Source organism: Nymphalis io, chromosome 20, assembly GCF_905147045.1.
Source record: "Nymphalis io chromosome 20, ilAglIoxx1.1, whole genome shotgun sequence".
NCBI lineage: Eukaryota > Metazoa > Arthropoda > Insecta > Lepidoptera > Nymphalidae > Nymphalis > Nymphalis io.
The window spans coordinates 9,593,336-9,608,010 of record NC_065907.1 but is presented as its reverse complement, the minus strand read 5'-3'; the positions used below and the strand labels follow the sequence as shown (position 1 = coordinate 9,608,010).

General features: G+C 33.3%; 2 protein-coding genes across 3 annotated transcripts in view; both read left to right on the top strand.

Annotated features, from left to right (window-relative positions):
• LOC126776321 (uncharacterized) overlaps positions 1-8,379 on the top strand; it is a 53,939-nt gene extending 45,560 nt beyond the window's left edge. Inside the window, exons 2-8 of one of the 2 annotated variants that reach the window (XM_050498760.1) lie at positions 838-960; positions 2,069-2,208; positions 2,427-2,754; positions 3,001-3,349; positions 4,865-5,039; positions 6,333-6,558; positions 7,120-8,379. In XM_050498760.1, the coding sequence (XP_050354717.1) occupies positions 838-960; positions 2,069-2,208; positions 2,427-2,754; positions 3,001-3,349; positions 4,865-5,039; positions 6,333-6,558; positions 7,120-8,027 (2,249 nt within the window). In that variant the 3' untranslated portion in view covers positions 8,028-8,379. Of the gene's footprint in view, positions 1-837; positions 961-2,068; positions 2,209-2,426; positions 3,350-4,864; positions 5,040-6,332; positions 6,559-7,119 lie in introns of both variants that reach the window. The other variant, XM_050498759.1, reaches the window with a different exon arrangement.
• Positions 8,380-9,910: 1,531 nt separating this feature from the next.
• Positions 9,911-14,388, top strand: LOC126776621 (tol-Pal system protein TolA-like). Its single transcript, XM_050499272.1, has 4 exons — positions 9,911-10,223; positions 12,913-13,118; positions 13,259-13,462; positions 14,059-14,388. The coding sequence occupies exons 1-4, from the start codon at positions 9,911-9,913 to the stop codon at positions 14,386-14,388; spliced, it is 1,053 nt and encodes a 350-aa protein (XP_050355229.1).
• Positions 14,389-14,675: the final 287 nt, after the last annotated feature.

Genomic DNA, 14,675 nt, shown 5'->3' with positions numbered 1-14,675 from the left:
TATTAGAGATTCCAGTTAGTGAAGTATAGTCTTGAAGAATACATTCATTCATATACTATCGGCCTTACTTATATGTAGTTAAACACTTATTTCGCTCTTTCTGTCATTATTGATTTGACATTCAAATGAAGGAGACAGCATTGGTAAACCAATAATCGCTATAAAACGTTTATATTATATATATTTTTAATATTTTTTGGAATTACATTTAAAAGCGAACTAAGTATAGAAGATGTGTTTATATCTGGAAAAGTTTTTATCTAGCATTCAATTTTTGTAATTGTATTAACAACTAGAAGTATAACAGCTGTGAAAGATTTTCTCTGTAGTATAATTTTAACAAAGGGATATAACGTAATATATTTCTAAAGTCTATGAACACAAATGAAGGTTATGTCTTATAAAGTATTATAATATTATCGATACACAGTAATAGCCTGTTAATGTCCCACGGCTGGGCTAAGGCCTCCTCTCCCTTTTTGAGGAGAAGGTTTAGAGCTTATTGCACCACGCTGTTCTAATGCGGGTTGGTGGAATACACATGTGGCAGAATGTCAGTAAATTAAACACATGCAGGTTTCCTCACGATGTTTTCCTTCACCGTAAAGCACGAGATGAATCATAATTACAAATTAAGCACATGAAAATTCAGTGGTGCTTGCCCGGGTTCATCGGTTAAGATTCACGCGTTCTAACCACGGGGTCATCTCGACTTCTCCTATCGATATATTTATCTATTATATTTATCTTGTATTGTCCAGCCTACCATTGTTAATAAATTAAAGCTATTATAGGATATAGGTATACATAGTTAAAATTCAATGTTTATTGTTACAGAAATTGTGCAGCCACTGTGTGTGCTCGAATCGGATTTTGGCTTCAAAATAAACTGTGCCTTCAAAAAGTCTGGACTGTTCAGGGTACGAAATCTTGGGGGCATCAAAGCACACGCCAGCTTAGGTAAGATCACTTGGGCATTTGGAGCGTGTTATAATAAATAATCAAATAATAATAGTCTATGCTGTAGTGTTTGTGACGTATCTCGTCATCTCACTCACTTACTTACTGAAGCTAGATGTTGCTTAATTTGATTATGATATTTAAAATAAAAAAATTGAATGTTAAGCAAATATTTCGGGTTCAAACCTGGGCAAGCACCCCTAAATGAACCAGTGAAACAGCATGTATCAGGTGACCAACGATCTGCATCAGATCAGCGTGGTGCCATAAACTGCAAAATTTCTCCTCAAAAGGAGAGGAGACTGTAGCCAAGCAGTGAGCCATTTACAGGCTGTTTTTACAATGTTTTTTTTAATTTAATAATCATACATCATCGTTTGAACATGAGATTATTTCTTATAACGGTTTAGTTGTAGTAGTATGTAGTATTTGCGTAATGATCCAGTATAACAGCATAATTGAGTACCTATATATTGCAAGTTTTTTATGAAATCATTTGCAAATAATGTACCAATATCTGCTTGGTTACATTATCTCGCTTAATGTCAATTCACAAAATCTTGCAATCTTTTTGAATACCATAAATGTGTAAGAAACGATCTATGACCGTTGACACTAAACATTGCTCATGTATGCTATAGTCATTACTTTCTCTTTAGAGGTGTCATTGATCAAAGGTTATTTTTAAATAACTTTGTTTAATATTATTCATTGTTTAGATACATCGTTGTGTTAAAATGTTGTTAAATTAACATATTTCGAATGTTTACGAATTGGCTGTTAACTTCGAGTAGGTAGTATCGTCGCGTATAATTTTTAAATGATACTTCAATAGTAACTTCAATATTACTTGAATGTACATATATTGATTTGACATTAATACTACTGTTTTACTGTTTTACTTTAAAAAATGAAAATATTTTATTGTATAAAAGTTCTTGGGACATCTACTGTTTATGTAGCGTGTAGCTCTTCGGAGAGCGAAAAAGAACTACCTTAATGGATACGTGGAATAAACGATTATTGATTTTTTAAATTCTAAAATTCAAATGAATTGCCAAGCATTTTTTAATTAAAGAAAGCTTAAAAGTTATTTTGTCAATTTCAGGTTTCAGTCTGGGGGATGAGCTTGGATTTGAGCAGTCATTAACTAATCAAGATCCAAGTAGACGAAGATCCGTCAGCTTTAAAAATGGGGCACCTAATATCCTGGTCGATACTTCGAGTAGACCGGCCGCTAAGCAGGAAGTGAGTAAACTCTGTATCTATTTATAAAACTATTTAAAAAACACTATATAAGCGATTTTTTTACAGCACAACCTTCAAACACTTCATACGTGTTGTTCTTGCTGTTATAGATCATACAAGCGATAAAATTTACTATATAATAAAATTGAAGTGTAAAAAGGCACGGTAATTATTCAGATAAAATATATGTCTATACATTTTTTCATCTATATTTTCAGAAACGTGCAAAGCAGAATCGAATAATGATGAGGCCAATGGCTCCTGTGAGCAGACCAAATCAAGCTGCTATGGACAAGCTTTCAACATTACATAGACGAGTTTCCTCTACCATGCAGCCAATTGTGATAGCTGGGCCATCTGCAGAAACTCCAATGTATAAAGCACAACCTACTGTAACCATGGCAAAACCGATGCCAATGGGTGTGCCACCATTTAGACCTTTACCACCAAAGGAGGAAACTTTAAGAGTAGTTCCATTAGCAGCACAAATGAAGAAAACTTACAGCCCGCTTCAAGTACCGCCGGCCTCCGGACTCCCCTACCAGAGTGAGACGCGCTTTATATCACCCGATAACATGTCAAAAATGGTTTCACACATGACTGCAGTACAATATCAACCAATAAGACAAACACAGATGAAATCACAACCCACATTAAACCCATTCGTTCCCATGCCATCACAAGCTATATCTATCATACCCGCACCAGTTCTTAAAGAATCATCAAATGCTATGCCTTTCTCATATAACGCTGTCTCTTTTCCTAACACCAGTCCTATTTCTAACTTTGTAGACCCAGTTCCTCATCAAGTACACGATGTCGCGAATATGTACTCCTACAACACGAAGAAAGTCGACGACTACAATAGCATAAGTGGTTACAGCGATGATATAACCCTTAAATTTAACAAAGACGATATAAATTCGAAAATAGCTGAAATAGCCAAAGCCGGTAATATATCAATGGAGGCAGTAGAAGCAGCCATAGCGTTGAGGCAACAGCAACTTTTGAGCAAATACGCAAACATTCCGGTGCCAACCACAACAACGAGCACAACAACAACAACAACAGAAGCCGTGGTCTTCCAACTGGAACCTGAACCAGAAATTATAGTGGCTCCAGTACCGAACAAACCAAAGAGGTAGTTAATTTTCAGTTATGTATATAACAACCAATTTTATAATTATGCACGAAATTTGCTTTTAAATTATTTTAGAAAATTCCATATAAATATTTGTTTCACGTAATGTTGAACGCTGTAATATATGTCTCTGCTTAGTCTCATTATTGCTTCCGTAATCGTCCTCGCAAGAAAAGTTTATAGGTCTGCTAGGTTGCATTGCCTTTATGATACCATCATATATATATTATATTTAGTAGTATTAGTATTTCTCGTCTGATTTCTACTGTGATCACTTGATGAGAATAATCACAACGAGAAATTAATTTTCTTTAAATATATCACAATATAAACGACATGACCAAGAGATAATATACAAACATTTAATAAATTACTTTAAGAAAATACCAAATATGTATATAATATCGTCTTATCTTGATCTAAATAGTTTTTAGAGATATTCTTTTTTAAACATAAAGGCACATCAAACTACCAAACTTGATGGAATAATGGCTACGGACAATACGTCTGTGGAGATAAGAAAGGCTAAATAAAAAATCACGGTAGCGTATATTCTTGTTGAAATTACATTAGCAAACACACATACTTACAAATTACTTATTTATAAAAATATGAATATTAAATTTAGATTGAATTTGTAATATAGTCTTCCTAACTCTTTGTCTCACCTGGATTTGACCTGCGATCTGCAACTAAGATATTTGTTTATATAATGTTATTCTAGATATATGTATGTATATATTATTATATAATAATTATATATTTTAATTGTACGTTACATTCATCAAACTTTAAGACAACGTCAGCTAATCATATGTTCTATGGGCGGTAGTGACTATATACAATCAGGTGGCTCATTTGACAGTCAGCGCTCGTATTTAAATTATGAAAAAAATTTTTTTTTTTAATTGAAGTCAGAAATATATACAGAACGATTTAAATCTGCTCACAGACATTATAACTCTATTACCTCTTTCATTTTCCTGAGCTTATTTAATAATAATTACGTAATAGAGTATCGATCAATTTTATCAAATTACCTACAATATATTTTTTTAAAAAGATATACATTACCCATATACAGTGCGGTAACAGCCTTTTTATGAAAAATCTTTATAAAGCCGAATAATGAATGAAGAGCCAAGATGGCCCAACGGTTAGAACGCGTGAATCCTTACCGATGAATTCGGGTTTAACCCCAAACAAGCACTACTGAATTTTTATCTGCTTAATTTGTATATATAATTCGTCTCGTGCTCAGCGGTGAAGGAAAACATCGTGAGGAAACCTACATATGACTTATTTCACCGAACTTCTTCTTCTTCAACGAAACACCAACCCGCATTGTATCAGCGTGGTGGAATGAGCTCCAGACCTTCTCCTCAAAAGGAGGCCTTAGCCCAGAAGTAGGACATTTACAGACTGTTGCCTTTTATAAAGCAGTTTTATGAAAAATATGTGCGTAAACACAAGTGCCATATCTATTCTCGTCATCATATTATGTTATATTTTCAGAAACCCAACATCAGGTAAAGTGATGAACGCCCCGCGCGAGTACTATCCCGTCGGCTATGAAAAGAACTTCGACGATCATTTCCAATCTAAAGTCGATCTTCCAGATACGAACTTCCATTGCGGAGACCAGAAATATTTCCCTGGACTCTACGGAGATGAAAACCTTGGTTGTATGGTGAGATTAAAATAAATATAAATTATATATTATTAGTAATAAAGATTGACCATTTTGCGGAAATAATTTGGAGAACAGTACCGTGACTATTATTAGCATAAATATAAATTAATTTTGCCTGAAATTTTTTTAGTGAGAAGGTTGCTCCATCATTGATAACTCTAAAAAGTCTGTTACTAATATAATGGATAACATAATTCAGTTTTATTATGTTGAGGTTGAATTGGGTAGGGGAAAAATTGTTATTCAAACCGACTGCCATACTTGATCATTGTTTTGGGCCATTTTGAAATACCACAAATCAGTACCTACTTATGCAAATGAATTGTATAAGTTACGATATAATTAAATGTGTTATTATAAGGTTATAATAGTCATTACTACACTTGTAAAAAACATCTTAATAGAAGAGGAAGCCTTTGACAAGCATAGAGACTTACGTTTTTTCGGACGCCATCATCAAAGTATTTCTTAATTTCATTACACTACTCTTTTACACATATTTTAATTGTATGTGGTGTATATCCTTCGCCGGATATATGCTATTTTGTTATCCAACTAAGATCGCTACTAATGTACTAGACTAAGTCCAATGTAGTGCAAGGCTAAGTAATTTATTTCGTACATTAAGCTATATTTAGTACTGTTAGGTTATTTAATGCTGCTACATTGAAAAGGACTTTTTAATTTTTTTATAGTATAGGTAGGCGGACAAGCATATGGGTCACCTGATATTAAGTGATGACCAACACCCATAGACATTGGCATTGTAAGAAATGTTAACCGTCGCTTATATCGCCAATGCGCCACCAACCTCGGGAACTAAGATGTTATGTCCCTTTTACCTGTAATTACACTGGCTCACTCACTGTTAAGTACTGCTGTTTTGCGGTAGAATATCTGATGAGTGGGTGGTACCTACCCAGACGAGTTTGCACAAAGCCCTACCACCAGTAAACTCCAGTATTTCCATTGTATAAACCTAATTGGATATAAAGTAAATATAATTTTAATAATAACAATAATAATGTTGCAAAGCTATGTGATTCGTTCAGAGTCCTTATACAACCTCAACATTGATTTTCAATTTTAATCAGATATCAGAATTAATAATTATTTATTTATTGAAATGGCACAAGCAATTTCGATAAATAAATAATTTATTTACTCATATATGTCTTCTTTACTATACATAATGCAAAATATTTTGTACAGAAAATAATATATATATCCAACAAACAAACAAAATAAATCAAAATAATAGTAATTTAAAGTAAAGTGTTAACATTTCAGGTATTCCACGTCTGTGCCCTAACAGACGATGGTCTTGTCATGAAATCATTCCTCTGTCCTGAATCTACTCTCTTCGATCAAACTATTCTCAAGTGTAACTGGTGGTTCTACGTGGACTGCAAGAACACCATGAAATTGTACGACACCAACATTCCTGTGTCGAAGAGCTATCAGCTGATGAAGGCTTTAACTTTCTTCTCCTCTTATAAGAAAGAAATGGAAGATGGTGAGTTGTACTAGTTAACATTCTATTATATTATCGTTATATATGAATGTAAATATAATATAAATAAAAACATTTACATTGGAATATCATATTTTAAAATGATTTTTAAGATAGAAACAATAAAAACCAAAAAGTATGGCTATATCGATTAATAAAGCTTTTTATAATGTATGCTCGTATTCATCGGAAAACATCGTGAGGAAACCTGCATGTGTCTAATTTCACTGAAATTCTGCCACATGTGTATTCCACCAACCCGCACTGGAGCAGCGTGGTGGAATAAGCTCCAAACATTCTTCTCAAAAAAAAAAATGGAGAGGAGGCCTTTAGCCCAGCAGTGGGACATTCACAGTCTGTTACGGATATTAATCTATTGCATTGTTTTATCGATAATATAAGCATTGTTTTGTAACATAAGAGAAGTATAATTTAACCGATAACTGAAATGTTGTTTTACATTATATCTAACATATGTAATGTATATAATGCCTATTATATATCATAACAAAAAATATTGCACTTTATTATAAATCATAAAATGTTGTATTTTAATGGTTACAGGCCAACCAATGAATCCAGAAGATGTTGAAGGTATTAAAAGTGCTATAACAATACTGGAAAATCAAGATTCCAAACCAGAAGGAAGCGAGAATGTTGAAATCATAACGCCATCTCCCAATACACTACCTATTATAGACGAAAGGCATTCACACAATAAAAATAATGTAACGTCGCCAGTTTACAGGGGAACTAGAGATTACACAAATTCCACTGAAAAAAGGAATTCGAAACGCAACCCTGTACAATCTCAAGACAATGGAGACGAATACAAACTTATCACCCTCAATGCCAATATAAATTTCAATAACACTAATAACTCTGAAAATAAGTCTTCGGAAAATTCATCTGAGAGAAAAAGACGAAGAATGGTATCGAGGAACAGTTACACGCCTACAACTAAGTCAACAACTACTCCTGTTACTACTTCCTCCCCTACTACCTCTACTACAACAAAAACTACTACACAAGCACCCGTTGAAGCGACGACGCCATCTATAGAAATAATAAAACAAGAAATGCGGCCCATAGAAAATATAACACCTATAAATGAGAAGCAAGAAAAACTAACAGATAAAATTGAAAATTTAGAAGAAATAGATTATACTATTTTAAGAGAGGCCGAACATTCTCCACCAGTACGAAGATTTTATAGATCAAGTCAAGAAAGAGATGACAGCATAAATAAAAAAGAGATAGAGATAGTTAATAACAAAAAAGTACAGATCATAAGACCGACTTCATCAGCTCACCTCGTCGGGGAGTATCCTACACAAACAGCGACCATTGCTAAGTTAGATGAAGCAGTATTAGGTAGGAAAATTAGTGGAAGGTTCAAGAAAGAAGCTATAACAATAGTCGTACCAACGAACTATGACATCTATCGAAGTCCGACGAGAGATCGAACATAGCCCAAAACGAATTTTAGTCAATAACATACGGCCTTACTTATTAACATTGTTTTACGGACGATTAGTTAAGCAATGCTGTCTTCTTCTTTCGAATGTCAAATCAATGATGACAGAAAGAGATAAATCATCGTTTAAATAAACAGCCGATAAGCAACGTGTACAAGTAAGGCCGTCAATATTTAGTGTCATATAGATACATTGTTAATTTATTTATTTTCTCGTCAGATACGTAAGCGTCGACGATTGTACTGTGAATTACGTATTTGCTCAATTTTCACGATAGTCTAGATGAATCAGTCAAGTGATATTACGGTGTATGTTTTAGTTGTTTAGAATAAAAACTGTTTCCTTATTCAGTTATTTTATTTATAATAAACTTTCATCTCTTTCTGTTTTTTCTTAGACATTTACAAAGTCTATCACATATTATCGGGCCAATAACAATTACACCCGCGGCTGCCATAGCAGTAGCAACCGACAAACAAATCATATTAAAAAAATTATAATAATTGAAGTAAAATATTTCGTAATAATATCTCTATTAAGCAGAATATCTGAAACAATGAAAAAAAAATCAAGTAAATTTTAACTCTCAACTCAATTTAAACATTTAGTATTGAATAATAGAACAGTTAAGTAAATACACGTTTATTTATTTATGATCATATTACAAAATGTAGAAAAGATACAACTATCGTTTGGTTGATTTTAAGAAGCATCGTAAAAATTTCTCACAAACAAAAGGCCCACAAGCTATCAAACCCACAGCGGCCATTGCTGTCGCAGCTGTCATACAAATCATGTTAACTAAGAGATTTAATTACACTGAATAAAATTGATAGTACTAGTCCATTTAAAAAATTAATCGAATGCTTTATTATTATAAAAAAATATATCAAGACGAAATAAGGCCTTCACGAAATAATAATGAACTCACAGATTAAATTTAGGAAGAAAATATTAGAATTTGTAAATATTCAATAGGGTATTCCACAGTCAGGGCAGACAGGCACAGACGGGCAGGTACACTTGGGATTTAAGAGTTTCTGGGCGCAGTAGGGTATACAGAAGATGAGAGCCGTAGCACTAATAAGACTCAGTAACGACACGCAAATCATAGGCGTCCACGGGAACCTGCCCGAATTAAAAGCGGATTCTGAAATGAAAAAAAAGCAGTATGTTACAGACTTTAATTAAGACCAGAATATAAATGATCAGCGTATCTTAAATTTATGGGTATTGTGTCTTATCTCGTGCAAAACAACGAAGGAAATCATCGTGAGTAACCTACATTTATCGGATAAACATACGTCCACTACATCTACCAATATCAATACTAAAATATCAGTACTAAATATTGTGGTAGATATTCCTGTTAGGAACAAAAACAAAGACATATTGTAATACTTTCATTTGAAAGGTACGGATTAAATTGTATGTCATTTGAACCATATATTTCTTAGCCAATGAACAAATGTATAGCAAAATTAGTAATAGTGTCATCAACATACCTTTATATTCCCAATTATTGTTCACTGCAATTTGAATTAAATTCCAAAAGATAATCCTGATAACAAGATTATCCGGGCACAATTCCACAATAATTTTAAGCTCATATTGTTAAATGATATTTATAATATTTTTTTACTTTATAATAAAGACGAAACTCAAAATTTTTTAATGTCAGCTATCTTCTTCTAAATTTGAAATTACTTCTGTCACGTTGTGTCATTTCGTATCATTTTTATTTTTTTAATAATAACTTTTTCTTTTTCGCCAGAATACGATAATATAATTAAAAAGTGAACAAGTTGTTCGAGAAACTTTGTAGTTTGTACAGTGAGTATTCAAATACTGGCGTGGATTCGACTGCCATAGCCACAATGTTCTCGGACCGCTCACGTGGTAAAAAACTAGGTTACTTTAGACTTGCTAGACTCGAACGCCTGCTTTCACGACGCGTTCAGCAGATCTTGGCACTACCGGCTGGCATGGTTGTTTCCGCAGCCCAATCTGATACCCAGGGTGCTGGGCCCCCTCAACTCAGGATCAGGTCGGTACATACTAGTGGCACCCAAGTGGAAGAGGTCCTTTTGGAGGCCAGACCTGAGAGAACATGTCCTCAAACGATACGTGAAACTCAGAGATCTGAGCACCATTCTGGTGGACACAATGACAATGATACCCCCAGCTCAAGTCAGCATTCTATGCCTGGAAGCTTGATTCATTTGAGTGGGACATGGAAATCGTAGGAGAAAAAAATATTACTATCGTGCTGGATAGAGTCTAGGATAAGTACATACGCCTCTATTTGGAATAAGTGGGTAAGGTTTTGTCAGGAAAATCGTGTACCTGAACCAGCAAATGTAGCTAGATATCTCGGTTACCTGTATTTATCTCATTGTTTCTCCTATCGAACCATGCTTGTTTATAAATCGGTTATAGCATCCTTTTGCGAAACTATAACTATATATTAATGAAACATATACTCAAAGCTATTTCCTTGGCAAAGCCTGCACCTCCTAAATTACCCATATGGGATGCAAGAATTTTGATTTGTCATTTAAAGAATTATAATATAGATTTAAATAGTGTATATCAAATCTCCAGGCACACTGCAGCTATATTGCTGTTATCTTCGAGTACAGAGTATATGACCTAACTGTTTTACATGTTGACAGTGAGCATTTTATTAATAATGTAGATTCCATTACCTATCCCATATTTGGGTCGAAAGCTGATTCCTATTCGTATCGATAATCAAGTTGGACCTTTGTGGCTGCTCCTGACCGAAACATCGATGCAGTATACTGGCTACGCACTCTAGTGAATATGACACAGCAAATCAGAGGGAATATTAGTAATCTATTTTTAGCGACTAAAAGCCCTACTTAACCGGCTACTGCAGCGATGATCGGTGGTTGAATAAAAGGACTTTTATTCAATTCTTTTAGCAAATTCTGGTATTCAGGCCTCGGCTGGAAGTTGTAGAGCAGCGGTGTCATCCTTAAGTTGAAATTTACCATATTAATGATATTTTAGCTAGAGGTAACTGGCAACATGAGCTTACCTTTAGAAAGTTCTATCAAAAACATATTATTAATAAATCAAATGCAGAGATAACTTCTGAGAAATCTCTGTCTCAGTATTTTTGTCCTAAATCTTAATATTTCATTGGAAAATATTTGATTTATGTCGAATTAAATTCAGTAGTTAATATTATATTTTTGTTTATTATATATTACATTCAATTAATTAGGTACTTAATGCCTTGTTTCAATTAAATATGCTTAATCACATTGTTGCGTCTTAAATAAATATTTTATTATAAATACAAGACACCAGGAGATAACAAACACGTCTCTCATAATGGACTTAGGACGTCAACCGGAACACATAATATAAAAATTTTACCTTCCAATAAAATTGTATTATGTTTCGTAAGACGTTTGAAGTCCAGATAATGTTTTCCTGGGCTTACATCCATCATTATGAGCCGAACAATGACAAATTTAGTGCGGCTTGTATTTGCTTGTTAGTTTAGTTTCAAAAAGGAGTATAGGGGGTGCTGTAGGCGTGAGTTAGGAAACGGAAGTAGCGAAATTAGCGACCTACAGCGGAAATCAGACGATGTACTGTCTCATAATAGACTTCGTACGTCTTAGGAAACATAATACAAATTTTATTAGAAGGTAAATTTTTTATATTATTTTATAGATTACTTTTATTAACAACATGATCAAGAATGATAAATAAAAAGGATTTTTATGTTAAAGTGATTTATTTAAACAAATTAAATGTTATCCTACATATTTTAAATTCACAATTTAGTACTTATTTCATTAATTTGTGTTGCATGGACTTTTACTTTCGCATTTTGGTCGGCTAAAGTAAGTATCCAAGAGTATTGGACCACAGGAAATGCAACCAGCTGCGATAACAGCTGTTACGCATGTCATACATATGATCATGTCGTTAGAGAATCCCTATTTTTTCAGGCACTTGATGAATTTTTGCATTTCAAACTGGCGGTAACAGACGGGAACGCACGCGAGGAATGTGGCAGAGGCGATGAGGGCGTACAGTGAGAGGCAAATCATCTTTTATTGCCGTCGCACGATTACCCTCTGGTCTCGTTAGTTCAAAAAATATTTCCACCTGAAGATGTTATGAAATAAATTGATCTTAAGTTGTTATTGACAGAAAGCATGAATATTATTAAAATCTTAAATTAAATTACCAAGACAACCTAAGCGATATAGGAAGCCTGGAAAGAATTCTTACCTAAGGTTTTATTTTTAAGCTATAACTCTTAATAAAGCAGGGCAAGTAGGCATACTTTTAATCGTAGGATTCTCTAATTTAGAAGTTTCATATTTATGCACAAAGAATTACTACCCTTGACAGGGTTATATTAATGACTTAAGCATTTGTCATTATTTAAATGAAAATAATTCTTAAATATCATTCTGTAAGTGCCAGAAAAAAACAGAATAAAAAGTTCTCATAAAAAAAACTGAAAAAATAGTTAAAAGTTATAATAAGTTAAATATTTTATTAATAAATTTATTATATGGTTTAAAATAAAGATATTATTTAATGAAACTAATAATACTCTTTATTTCATGTCAGATGAATGAAATCTGTGTGTGACATACAGTTCTCATTTCAATTTCGAACAATATGTCATTTTTTTATTCCTGATAGTTGGTGAAAACATTATTATTCTATTACAAAAGTCATAAAGTTTTTCTTGTAAATTTTAATTATAAACTTATGTAGTCATATACATTTTACGAGGCAATTCTTTATTGCCGCTAAATATACACGAGGAGTAAACGCTTGCAAATGATATATTGGGCTTTATTGTGTCTGACGCTATTAGTGTCAGTGCAAGGGTTTCCGTCAGAGCAAAGAATATTAAAGAAACAGCCATCGCAATCAGACGAATTGATAAAAGAGAATAAAATTAGAGAAACACCGCGCGATTGTAAAGCCAAGTGTGCATCGAGTATAGCCCAGAAAGCAGCTGCTGAAGCAAAAGCTGCTCAAGCTGCTCAAAATGCTGCTGGTGCTCAAGCAGCTCATATGGCTAGTAACTAATTCATTAAATTTTAAATTTAAGATTATCGTTATTGTTAGTTATTTTCTAGTACATTTTGTTTTTAATTTGACAAATCTTTAAAAGGTTTTTTTTTATTATTTAATTGGTTATTTATTTTTAACTTTAGGTTAAAACTCAATTAGCAGAGAAAGCACTTCAAGCAGCTAAAGCTGCTGAAGCCGCACTGGCTGGCAAGCAGGCTGTTGTAGAACAACTTCAACAAGAAGTAAAGGAAGCTGAAGCTGTAGTGGCCGAAAACACTGCAGCTATACGCCAACAACAAGCTGCTGTTCATGCAGCTGTACAAGCCGCCCAACAAGCTACAGCACAAGTAAGGCTATCTACTATCACTAAATAAATTTGATGTTTGAAATCTCAGATAATTTATGATTTAGATGAAGACGATTTTGATTATTTTTATTTTCTCAAACTTAAAATTTAAGATAGCTTAACTTTAACTTTAATGCCATCTTCAACAATTCCTTTCCAATCAGACTACATTGCAAGTTTTACGAAGGAGTATTGAAAAAAAGTCGTAATAAATTTTTAAATTAATATAATATTTGATTGTAATTGTTGAAGACAAAAGCAATTTCACTTCGTAAAACTTTGCTTTCTCTTAAAGGAACTGATTGGAAGGAAGATTTGAAGTCAAAACAGGCGAGACTGAACGAAGGGAGAAGAAAATGATTTGTATGTCACTTTGTACGTTTATAGTTGCAGCTACCATCTGTTCATGTACTTCAGTAACTGTTAAAACATTTTGTGAAAAAAAATGTTGCAAAAGAGAAAAATGCTAGCCATTCGAATTATGAATACGCCAAAATTATTGTTTTAATTAATATGAAATAAAGTACCATTGCCATTTATACTCAAATTTTATTTTATAGTTTTTATAATGTATACTTTCTCTTTATCGCTCTACAGCACAAAATATTGACGCAAACTTGCCAACTTGCTGCTCAGCTTGAAAAAGCGACGCTCTCCGTTTTAGAAAAGGTTAAGTTTGGTTTACAAGAGAAGTGTCACAATTTGGCCGAATCTCGGTCTCGGTTGGCTCATCTTCAACATAAGCTACAATGCGCTTGTGCTGAATGTGCTGCTACTAAGCAAGCTGCTCACTCAGCATGTGAGGCTGCACGTGCTGCTTGTGGAAATGCGCGGAGAAAACGCTTGATTCGAAGAAATATTACAGCAAAAAAACGATATAATCGACGAAAATCAGCCTCAAATGAAAACATTCCGAAAATAAGTTAATTCAATATTAGTGCAATAAACCCACGCTAAACTTAAAATAAATTTTTAATATATACAAAAATATCCTGATACAGGTTAGGAGATGGAGTAAGAAGTATTAAGTGCTTTTAGAATGTTAATGTGTACAGTTGTTTTGTTAAGTACTTTATTCAGTAAGGTGTTTGATAAATCCAGATTTCTTTAAGATTCTGATAAATGTAGTTCATAGGAAAGTTTAATTTGTAAATAATTTATTTTATTGTAGAATTTTACGTTTGAAAGTTATGACAATAAAAAACACAGACATC

Coding starts and splice junctions, on each gene's coding strand:
- LOC126776621 (XM_050499272.1), top strand. CDS start 9,911: ATGTTCTCGGACCGCTCACGTGGTAAAAAACTAGGTTACTTTAGACTT. Junction 10,224..12,912: donor CAATGATACCCCCAGCTCAA/GTCAGCATTCTA, acceptor TGACGCTATTAG/TGTCAGTGCAAGGGTTTCCG. Junction 13,463..14,058: donor CCCAACAAGCTACAGCACAA/GTAAGGCTATCT, acceptor ATCGCTCTACAG/CACAAAATATTGACGCAAAC.